At 50.9% G+C, this 12,106-nt stretch overlaps 1 protein-coding gene across 1 annotated transcript; it reads right to left on the bottom strand.

Annotated features, from left to right (window-relative positions):
* Nucleotides 1-345: 345 nt before the first annotated feature.
* On the bottom strand, nt 346-12,105 carry Glrx5 (glutaredoxin 5). Its single transcript, XM_004665609.2, has 2 exons — nt 11,796-12,105; nt 346-902 (listed from the first exon to the last, which is right to left on the bottom strand). The coding sequence occupies exons 1-2, from the start codon at nt 12,088-12,090 to the stop codon at nt 724-726; spliced, it is 474 nt and encodes a 157-aa protein (XP_004665666.2). The 5' UTR covers nt 12,091-12,105; the 3' UTR covers nt 346-723.
* Nucleotide 12,106: the final 1 nt, after the last annotated feature.

The raw sequence follows: 12,106 nt of genomic DNA on the forward strand, positions 1-12,106 counted from the left end.
GCGTGGCCGTGCACTACTTGAATACCAGCACTTGGGAGGCAGAGGCAGGACCATTGCCATGAGTATGAGACTAAGGAGTGAACTCCAGGTCAGCCTGGGCTGGAGCAAGACCCTATCTCAAAAAAAAAAGCCAGGCGTGGTGGCACATGCCTTTAATCCCAGCACTCCGGAGGCAGAGGTAGGAGGATCACGGAGAGTTCGAGGCCACCCTGAGACTGCACAGTGAATTCCAGGTCAGCCTGGACCAGAGTGAGACCCAAACCCGAAAAAAAACAAAATAAAAAATTTTTTTCAAATGTATTGGAAGTCCTACAGATATACACTGGTCAGGATTAACAACTCACATGCTCTTGTGTTGGCAGTTTATTTTAAAAAAACACCAGTTACCACATTTTATTCTTTGTCCATCTTTTCCTTAATAGAAGTTGTAAAAACATGGGAGGCGCGGCGTCCTTACAGCCTGGCACACATGCAGGGGTCAGGGAGGACTCCCGGAGGGAAGAACAAGCTTGGTCTACAGCAACATCAGGGTCCCACACTGAGCAGCTACAGAGCGCTGGCAGAGAGGACGGTCACCACAGGACACTGGGAGCCAAAGACCACAGTTGGGCCTCCCGCCTTCTGAGGAGCCAGGAGGGCCGGTGCGAGCGTCCACGGTGACGGGAGACGCAGGATAAGGCTTCTCGGGTAGGGCGGGGCAGGGGGCTGCTCTGGCTGGCGCCCTCACTTTGAGTCTTGGTCTGTCTTCTCATCTAACAGGGCCGAGCGGATCCCCAGCTTTTTCAGTTCCTCCACCAGGTCCCCATTCTGGTGCATCTGCAGAAGGATGTCACAGCCCCCCACAAACTCGCCGTTGAGGAACACCTGCGGGATAGTAGGCCAGTTGGAGTAGTCTTTGATGCCTGGGAGGAAAGAAGGGTGAGGCGTCACTGAATTGGCCAATGGTGGGAGAACCTTCCGCAGCAAGCCAGTTCCATGTCCCCTCCTCCAAGCCGTTTCTGGCCCTGGATTTCCCCATCTTAGTCACTGAGCTGTAAGACAGGTCACCTGATTCCACCTTCAGACCCCAATGTTTGGCCAGTGGACCTGTGACACAGGACAGGACTGGCCGATCAGGACAGAAAGGACACACACGCCATGCTTGCAGGGAAACAAGCTGGAAGCAAAGCCTCTGCTCCGTTTCCCCAAGGGTCACGGCCTCCCCCACGGTCCTGCCAAATCCATAAGCACCACCAGCCATAGCTTGCTTTGCCCTGGACTAGACATGACCCCACCATCTGGATGGTCTCTCCAGGGGAGCAGGGCCTGAAGTCACCGATGTGTCTAACAAGGTCCCCTCTGCAGGGCAGAGGAGGGCCGCAGGGTGCGTGAGCCCCTCTGCGCTCAGGAGCCACAGCACACAAGACAGCAGTCACTGTCCTGCAGGAGTGGCTCTGAAGACAGAGAGGGGTGCGGGACAGCACAGCCACGCCACCACTCTTCTCCGTTAGCTCTGCGCAAGGATGGCAGTAAGGAAAGACAGGTGGCTCCACGGTCAACGTGGCAGCAGAGGCGGGTGGGAGGGAGAGAGAGACCGGTGAAAGGTGCCGTCCCAGGGCATTTGAGGGTTAGACCCAGCTCGGCTCTCTAGCCCACTTCCTTCCATTCTTAGGAGTGTCTGTCTTTCCCTAACAAACTGTCTACTTCTATCACCATTCAGTGTCCCGGCTTCAGTCCCTTGTTCCCAGAAACAAAACAAAAAACTTGGAATTCTCAGCTTTGGGACCTCTATAGAATTAAAACAACAAAAAAGTACCCCCCCCCTTTTTTAATGGGAAAGTGAGAAAGAGAGCGCGAATTGGCACACGAGGGCCTCCAGGTCCTACAGCTGAACTCCAGGCGCGCGCACCCCCTTGTGTACATGTGCGACTTTGCACCTTCGCATCACTGGTGCCTCTGGCTTACATGGGACCTGGAGAGTTGAACCTGAGTCTTTAGGCTTCACAGAGAAGCGCCTCAACCACTGAACTATTTTCCAACCCAGTACTCCTTTTTATTTTTAAAACTTTTTGTTGTTGTTGTTTGTTTTTATTTATTTGAGTGACAGAGAGAGAAAGAGGGAGGGAGAGAAAGAGAGAAAATGGGGCGTGCCAGGGCTTCCAGCCACTGCAAACGAACTCCAGATGCGTGCACCCCCTTGTACATCTGGCTGACATGGGTCCTGGAGAATCGAGCCTTGAACCGGGGTCCTTAGGTTTCATAGGCAAGTGCTTAACCGCTAAGCCATCTCTCCAGCCTTAAGTACTCCTTTTTAAAAGCCAGGTGTGATGGTGCATGCCTACAGTTCCAGCTACTCAGAAGGTTGAGAAAGGAGGTTCACCTGAGTCCAGAGCTTGAACCCTGGAGTTCAAAGTAAAACCAAAAGGTAAAAAAAAAATGTCTTTTTCCCTTAATGTGTGCACATGTTTATGTGTGTGTACACATGAGCACACAGGGACCCTGTCTCTACCCCCCATCACTGGGATTTTACATGGGTCTAGTGACTGAATTCAGGTCTCCATGTTGGTGAGGCAAGCACTTTACTGGCTGAGCCATCTTCCCCTCCACCTCCCCTCCCTTCCTTTTTTGATGTTTCTCTTCGTCATTCCACTTGCCCTCACTCCTTTCTTTGACAGGGTCTTGTACCCCTAGCTGGAAGGAAATGTGCCAGGCTAGCCTTGAACACACAGAAATCTACTCACCTGTACCACCTGAGGGCTGGGATGATGGAATAAGCCACCAGGCAAGCTCTGTGACCTCTGACAATATACTCTGTCAGTTATGTTACAAATATGACATGCAACACAAACAGCCATGGATGACACACACGTGACAGCTTCATACTCACAGAGGATATTTTTATTTTAAAAATATTTATTTTTTTTTATTTAGTTAAGATACAAAGAGAGAGAGAGAAAAGGGGGAAGGTAGAAAGGATAAGTGTGCCAGGGCCTCCAGCACCAAAAACGAATTCCAGATGCATGAGCCCCCTTGTGCATCTGGCTTACGTGGGTCCTGGAGAATCAAACCTGGGTCCTTTGGCTTTGCAGGTGAGCGCCTTAACCGATGAGCCATCCCTCCAGACCCTGGAGGGTATTTTTAAATAGCAAAGTGACCATAAAAATAGCCAAAGCAGGTGGACAGGTGTTTCATACAAAACATATTTGTTTGCAAATTAAGAAACCAGCCAAGTGACTGTTTATGTAGACAGAGTACAAAAACTTGTTATTTCCCAAATAAAATAAACAATTTGAGTTGTATCACAAGTCTCAAAATAAAATATATACTTCTCTTGAAAGTTTTTGTCTTTTCTTTTTCAAAAAAGTGTTGACTGTGCTGGAAGTGACAGAGCTGGAGAAAGCCCTTGAGGGGCAGGCTTTATCACCCTTCTCCAGACTTCCCTCTTTAAGACAAGATACACGCGGGGCGGGGCGGCCCAGCCCACACTGCAGTGCAAGCACTCCAGAGCTAAGGCAGTGAGCTCTCAAGGATACCCTGGACTTAGGAGGCTTGTAAAAGAGGGGTGACAGAGAAGGAAAAGGGAAAGAGAAGGGAGGGAAAAGGGAATGGGGAAGGGGAAGGGAAGGAAGGAGAAAGAGAAAGGTGAAGGAGAGGGAAAGAACGACAGAAGGGAGGTGAGGTGACCCACACAGGCAAAGTCTACCAGTCACTGGAATGTCTGTATAATACCAAGCATCCAGACTGGAATTCAAGGTGTTCATCATGCCCATGTATGCCCTTATGCAAACAAGAAGAACCACTTTGGTGGCTTGGTTTTTGTTTTCATTTTTATAACTCTACCCTCAAATACAAACAGCCTAGGGAAACATACTTGACAATGTCAGTTACAAATCCTTTACCTTTAGACTGAGGACTGGGTGTGGAAATTAAAAAATGTTTAAAACAGGGGCTGGAGAGATGGCTTAGCAGTTAAGGCACTTGCCTGAAAAGTCAAAGGATCCAAGTTCGATTCCCCAGGACCCATGTAAGCCAGATGCACAAGGGGGCACATGCATCTGGCGTTTGTTTGCAGTGGCTGGAGGCCCTGGTGCGCCTATTCTGCCTCCCTCCCTCCCTCCCTCCCTCCCTCCCTCCCCCCCCCTCTCCGTTCCTCCCTCCCTCATATATCTGCCTCTTTCTCTCTTAAATAAATAAATAAATAAATAAAAATAAAAGTGTTAAAAAAGAAATGTTTAAAATAAACACAAGTTCCTTATACTTCTCGACTTGGTTAAATCCCATTTGCATATCTGAACCATGGATATCCATGTATGTACATGACACACTGTCAGTTCTTTTCTTCACAAGCACCCTTCACCCTTTACTTTTGGCGAGTGTCTACAGTTTTCGACAAACAAGTGGAAATCCACTTGCTGCCGGGGGGGGGGGGGGGGGGGGGGGACACTGCAAACCATGGTGACTCCTAACTGGTGTACTTATCCAAGCACAGAAGTGAATCTCAGGCCCGGCCTGTCTCCTTCATAAAGCTGATGTTTGTTACACAGGGGACTTTGCTGCACAGGGACAGGATCTCCACACTGCCACAACAAATGGCCCTCAGACCCGGCTGGATGCCAGCATACCCACAGTGCACAACACAGGGTCACACTCTGCCCGGCTGGGCTGCCTTGCCTCACAGCTGACATTTCATGAACTTTCAAGGTGAATGAGAGCACTTTGGCAGTGCCCAAGGTGCCCAGTGGCTGACAGTGTATCTGAACTTGCCCTGCTGCTTCCAATTTTTGTTTACTGGTTTTGTTATGTAGCTCAGGCTGGCCTTCAGCTTGCAGTGATCCTTCTGCCTCAGCCTCTGGAGTGCTGAGATTCCAAGCACCACGCTTATGCATTTAATTAGTTGAAGCGATATCTGAGTGCTTCCCAAAGAATGATATGAGAAACTTCTAGAAATTCAAGACCACTGTCTGTAAATTGAAAACTCACGGGAGCCCTGGGTACCCACAGGTGATTGTGTAAACACACTTTATTCCCTTCCCATTTCAGTATTCAAAAGCTGCCATGTAAAGCCCTTTAAAAGACTGACTGAGAGCTGGGGAGATGACTCAGCAGTTACAGGCACTTGCTTGCAAAGGTTGCCGCCCTCCCAGGGTTCAATTCTTCAGCCAGCCACATAAAACCAGACAGGCGCTTATTTGCAGTGGCAAAAGCCCCTGGCATGCTCCCCACCACACACAGGCAAATAAATAAATACATAATCACTTGAAGTAACTCCAAATTAGAAAAGAACTCTTGTAAATTAGAAAATCAGACCCGAGAATGGGCTTTCATGGTAGTCATGCTTCATACATGACAGATAGTGACTCATTCCACCCAGGACCAAAAACGTCTGGATCATGAAGTTACCCTACTAGGGTGGGAGTTGGGAAGCTCTGACAAGATCAGTTTACACACATCACTGCTGAATCAAAAAAAAAAAAAAAAAAAGGGCATGGTAGTTCATGCCTTTAATCCCAGCACTCGGGAGGCAGGCATAGGAGGATCGCCATGAGTTTTAGGCCTCTCTGGGACTCCATAGTGAATTCCAGGTCAGCCTGGGCTAGAGTGAGACCCTACCTTGAAATACAAAAAAAAAAAAAAAAAAAAAAAAAAGAAATCGGCCTAGACAGATGGCTTAGCAGTTAAGGTACTGGCCTGCAAAGCCAAAGGACCCAGGTTCAATTCCCCAGGACCCACGTAAGCCAGGTGCACAAGGTGGCATATGTGCCTAGAGTTTGTTTGCAGTGGCTGCAGGCCCTGGCGTGCCCATTCTTTCTCTGCCTCTTTCTGTCTCATAAATAAACATACAAATAAAATTATTTTTGAAAAATCAATATTCTAGCATTGGAAGCCAAAAGCAGGGGCTGAGAGAATGCCCTTGAACACTGGCCCCACCATGTCCAAAGGTACCCTCCATGCTGAAGTATTTGGAGCACTGTCGCGCAGCTGCCTGCTTCCTGGGAGACGACGCTTGCTCACTACAGAGCTGGATCTGCGGAGGACCCATCCCAACTGCCACTACCAAGCACTGAGGTCACCTTGGAGACTGGTGAGAACATGAGCATGGGAACCAGCCAGCTTCTCAGGACACAAGGAGCAGAGCCTCTATAGAGCCCCACGGGCTTAAGGGTCAGCAGGGCTGGCTGGGTAGCTTGCAAACTCAGCCTCAGAGCAATGCGAACCTCTCCGCCTCTGTTTCCTCATCTGCAAAGGGAGGCTAGCACTGACTCACAGGTGTGCTGAGGATGAAACGGACATGGCTGGGGACGACACGCTCCTCGCGCTGTGGCAGGTACAGCGTAGACAAGCTCTTCACATCGGCATGGCATGCTCCACCCCACGCCCTAGACAGGCTTTTCCAAGAAACATGTGAAACACAAAGTACAGAGAGGAAGGCAAGAAAAAATATACAAGCAGGGCCTGGAGGGATAGCTTAGTGGTTAAAGTGCTTGCTTGCTAGCCCAAGGACCCAGGTTCAATTCCCCAGGACCCATGTAAGCCAGATGCACAAGGTGACACACGCATCTAGAGTTTGTTTGTGGTGGCTGGAAAGCCCTGGTGCGCCCATTCTCTCTTTCCTCTCTCTGCCTCTCTCTAGTAAATAAATATACAAGTAGGTATGCCGTGCAGTAATAAAGATGCCTTTTGCTGAGCTCAGGGCTCCTTACATGTCTTCCGTAAACTATCTTGTTGAACCATTAGACACCCTATAAGGCAGGTATAGTCAGTCACCCTATTGTACAGATGAAGAGGTTAGGATGCAGAGAGGGTCAGTTACTTGCCAGTCACCAGGTTAGCCTGGTGGATCCAGGACAGCACTCAGGTGTTGAGGAGTCCCATGTCCTCCTCAGAGGCCGTCTCCAGCTTCTCTCCCCCCAGTCACCAGCTACTGAAATGCACCCGCCACCCACGGGGCTGTTTCCCATGCTGCGTCTACACACGGAGGTGGCACTGTGCCACTGTGACTTCTACCACCTGGTTTTATACCACGTAGTGCCATGTGAAATACGCTGGGCACTAGTTGACTTTAAGCACAATTTCCTTGTCCAGCATAGGGGTGCATTATAGCCTGGTTACCCAGTCTGCTACCGACAGACCAGGACCCCAGCTCGTCACGCTGCCGGGCACACCGAACACACACACCCCAGCTCACATGGGCAGCCTCCTCAGACCTGCGGTGGCAACCAAAGCTTGCAGGCCAGACCAGTGCACTTCTCCCTGCCTTCGTAGACAAAGTTTGATTAGAACTCAGCCTGTTCACTCATCCATACTGTATCTTGCACCCTCCAGCAGAGCCCAGCAAAGGAAACCGAGTGCCCGGAGTCCACACACTCAGATTTCCTTCCTGGCCCTTCCCACAGGAAATCTGCCTGTCGCATCCCAGACTATCCCTCCAGGAGGCAGGAGGAGCTGAGTCTCGGCTTCATTGGTCTCCAAGGAGCTGTCCGTTACTCCCGTGGCTGCTGGCATGTCACGGGCGGGGCTAGAGCACATGGCTTGTCCCACAGCACATTTGTCTGGTGCTCGGTAGAGTAGAAGTGCCTACCATGCCCTCACATGCCCTGGTGCCACTTCAGAATCATGGAACAGCAGGCTGTGGGAGGGGCTGGGAAGAGGACGGGGAGGAGGGGGCTGGAGACAGTTCACAGGTGGGCTGTGGCTGGATTGCGGTTAGGGCACTTGCTTGAAGCTGTCACCGTGTCCGCAATGACAACTGTTCCAGCTACTACGGTCTCAGTATACACTGCATGTGTGTACTGAATGTGAACCACCACACTGCCTTTTAAATATACAGGGTTATGTGTCAAAAGATTTTAAATTACAAAAAAAAAAAAAATAGTACAGCCAGGTGTGGCAGTATACGCCTTTAATCCAGGTACTGGAGAGGCAGAGATAGGAGGATTGCTGTGAATTTGAGGCCAGCCTGAGACTACACAGTGAATTCCAAGGTGAGCCTGGACTACAGCAAGATCCTACCTCAGGGGAAAAAAAGGGGGGGGGGTTGCTGGAGTGATGGCTCAGCAATTAAGGCACTTGCCTTCAGAGCCTAAGGACCTGAGTTCAATTCCCCAGTACCCACATGGAGCCAGTAGTACAAAGTGGCACATGCACCTGGAGTCCATTAGCAGTGGCTGGAGGCCCTGATGCGCCCATTCTCTCTCTCTGCTTGCAAATAAATAAGTAAATATTAAAAAATAGTACAGAGGCTATATATTTAACAAATATTTACTCCCTATTCCTGATGCAAAACACACAATGGTGAACTAAGCAAGCAGAAATTTAAGAATACTTAGGCTAGTAAGAGCACAGACGAGTTTGTGGGGTGATAGAAATAAAAACCGGGGAGCCGGGCGTGGTCGTGCACGCCTTTAAGCCCAGCACTTCAGAGGCAGAGGCAGAGCAGAAGGATCGCTGTGAGTTCGAGGCCAGCTTGGGAATCTAGTGTGTTCCAGGTCAGCCTGGGCTGTGTGAGACCCTACTGGGCACACTCAATGCTCACAGCAGCGCAGGCGGTGGCTGGAGGAGAGTTCCCTGTTCTCTGGAGAAAGCTGCTGTGTATGGATGAGCAGGCTCTCAACTATGTCTTGAAACTGTCCCCAGGAGCAAAGGTGACCAGGAGGCAGCATGCACCCTGCTGCTCCTCAAGGCGGCTGTGGCCTGTGTATGCTCCAAATAAAAAGCAGCGGGGGAGAGCATAGCACGTCTGGACCCAGGCACGGGAACCAGGGCAGTGCATTCTTCCCGGGCCTTTCTAAAGCTTAGCCAGGTCTGGCAAAAGGGAAGAGGAAAAGTGAACTCTGCCGCCCCACGGTTCGGAGAAGAGGCTGCGAGGGGGGACGGTGAGCAGGCACCCATATGGCTGCCCATAAAGAGATGAAGAGTCTGGCTGGTATCAAGTCCCACCTGGGCTAAGCGGACCCACTGTAGGAACTCACTTCCATCACCCTGCCTAGTCCCAGCTAGTGGATGTCAGTGACTTCCCTAAGCCACAGGAGACATGTGTCTTTCATTTGTGTTCATGAGCATAACATATTTTTAAAATATCTATTAATTAATTAATTAATTCATTCATTCATTCATTCATTTATTTATGGGGGGCACACCAAGGCCTCCTGCCACTGCAAACAAACTCCAGACACCTGTGCTACTTTGCATCTGGCTCCATGTGGGTACTGGGGAGCTGAACCCAGGCCAGCAGCCTTGTCAACCTCTGAGCCATCTCCCTATCCCTGTGTAACACATTAACCAAGACAACGTTCCAGTGAAATCAACAGTCAAGAAACCTCAGGGTTCTAGCGGGGGTGTGAGGGCGCACACCCTGAGCACAGTTGCAATCCCAGCATGGGGAGGCAGAGGCAGAAGGCCTGCACAGGCCTGACAGGGCTACACAACAGACCCGTTCTGAAACAAACAAACAACAATGTCAGAATTCTTTAAAAAAATTATTTTTATTTTTATTTTTTGTTTATTTGAGAGAGAAAGAGAAAGAAGCAGAGAAAGAGAAGGAGCACGCAGGGCCTCCAGCCGCTGCAAATGAACTCCTGATGCAGGCGCCACCTTGTGCATCTGGCAGAATTACTTCTACTATTTGAGCACCTACAGACACAGGCAAAAGCCAGATGTGGGGTAGGAGACAGCAACAGGGACACGTGAGCATCTCCGCCTCACTTCCAGCGCGTGAGCTGTGCCTCCTACGTCATCACCTGGTACACTACACAGAATGCCAACTCACAAGCCAAGGAGCCCCAAACCTCATGGAAATCATTTTCTCCACAATACAACTTTCTGCTGGGGTCATACTGGCAACTTACTTACAGGAGAACTGTGGCAAGTCCCAGCTGAAAGACTACCCAGTGGTTCTTCTTATCTTCTACGGCAAGAAGCTGCCTCTGACGCAAGATTATAGGTGTTCCCTGATCCCGATAACCCCAGAACCGCACAAACAGCTCAATTACAGCTGATGAGAAAGACACAGGGTCGCGAGCACAAACACAGCTGTCATTACTCCCAGGGATGGCAATGTGCCTCCTCCCCCCACTCACCAGGCCCCTAGCACTCCATCCACCAACAATACCCATGAGCCAGCACTAGAGTTGTGTACAGTTAGATTGCATGGGGAAAAATAGTCTGATAGCCATAAAGTGGGTGCTTTCTGTGCCTAGCAGGGTGATATGATGCACATTTTCTTTTTGTTGTTGTTTTGCTGTTTGTTTTTGTTTTTTTGAGAGAGAGAGAATGGGCACACCAGGACCTTCAGCCTGCTGCAAACAAACTCCAGATGCATGTGCCCCCTGGTGCATGTATGACATCGTGCGCTTGCGTCACTGTGCATCTGGCTATGTGGGACCTGGAGATTCTTAGGCTTCATAGGCAAGCATCTTAACTGCTAAGTTATCCTTCCAGCCCTGATGCACATTTTCTACAATGGAGGAGGGTCTCACTGTGGCCCAGGCTGGCCATGAACTCAAACTCCTCCTGCCTCAGCCTTCACAGTGCTCAGATGGTTGGCATGACTCACCAAACTTGGCTGTAATTTTTACTTCTCTTGTTTCCTCACAACAACTTTACCACGTGAGGTGCCACTGTCTTCCTTTACTGAAAAGGAAAATGCAGCTAGGTGACTTGTGAAAGGCTGTATGATACAGAAGAGGATTGTGGCACAAATCTGCTTCCCTCAATTCAGCCTGTCTCGGCTCAAGGAATGCTACAGACAGTAATTTCAAATGCAGAACACTTCATCCTAACAGAGAAACTCGTCTCTTCCAGCGCACTGTGATCACACAAAGCACTATCGGCCTGGAAGGTAAGGGGACTCGGGTCCCTGAAACTGGAATGCAGGCTCACTCTTCAGGAAAAACAGGTACAGCTTTTCCATTGCTCTACCCATGACAACCAACCCTTGCCACCAACCAGGACCCAGAGCCTGTCTTCTTTCCATCTCCACTTAGGTCAAAGGGGACAGTACCTGTAAGATACCTGACACACTGCATGAAAGAAGATGCTAATCAGCTGTCAAGACCAGTCTCTTTTCCTGAGGCCAGTGAAACGCCACAGGCCTTGCTGCTCTGGCTCCTGTTCCTCTGACCCTAACCTTAAGGCACTCTGTTAGCCTAGGTCAGAAGTCCCTTGGACAAGGTTTCCTCTCCCAAGCCCCAAACATCAACTAGACCCCAACTGAGTACAATCCGACTACAGTGTGACCCTGTCCCAGTGGCCAGGAAAGGATAGTCCCTGGCACCTACAGCCTTGACCATGAGGCCAGCCTAGGACCTCACTAGTCACGGGCAAGACTGTCCGTCCTCCCATTTCAACAGCAGTCCCTCACACATAAAGCAGGCGATGTTTTCCAAGACCTAAGTGTTTCCAAGGTGTTTCAGTTGTTGTCAGTCCCTCTCTCTCTCTCTCTCTCTGTCAGTCACTTTCCCAACCCAAGAAGTGAGTCATGCTGTCGGACCACCGTCCTCAGGACCCAGCCAGAGACAGCTCACCCCGAAATACCCACTACAATTCCAAATGAGGATCTGTGCGTTGGTGGTATAGTGGTGAGCATTAGCTGCCTTCCAAAAGAGGATCGGTGAATCCGCATGGGGGTGGAGGAGGAACCCAAGGTAGCAATAGCATTGGAGCCCTCAAACTCTCCAGAGCTGCCCAAGTTCCTAACGTCCTCGCCCACAGCCCTCTATCCAGAACAGAAGCCCGCGCCCTGGCGCTGCAGGATCCCCAGCCCCGTTGTGACCCAGACCCGCGGCCTCCGCGTCACCCCTGCCCCGCGCGGGCCTGACCTTGTCGGAGCTCGGGGTCGTCCAGCACGTTGTAGGCCGCGTAGTCGCGGACGCCGTGCAGCCTCAGGATCTGCACCACGGCGTTGCTGAAGCCGCACTGGGGCTGCTCTGGCGTCCCCTTGAGGAAGACCACCACTTTGTCCTTCTTCACCATCGCGTCCAGCTGCTCCGCCTGGCCGCCGCCGCCCGCGCCCGAGCTCGCCGCTCGCACGCCCGCGCCCGGCAGGACGCCGCCGCTCGCGCCGCGCCCCCAGCGGAGCAGAGCCGCCGCGGCCCGGCCTAGCGACGCGCTCATTGCGGCTCGCCGTCCA

The sequence above is a fragment of the Jaculus jaculus genome, chromosome 7, assembly GCF_020740685.1.
Source record: "Jaculus jaculus isolate mJacJac1 chromosome 7, mJacJac1.mat.Y.cur, whole genome shotgun sequence".
Lineage (NCBI taxonomy): Eukaryota > Metazoa > Chordata > Mammalia > Rodentia > Dipodidae > Jaculus > Jaculus jaculus.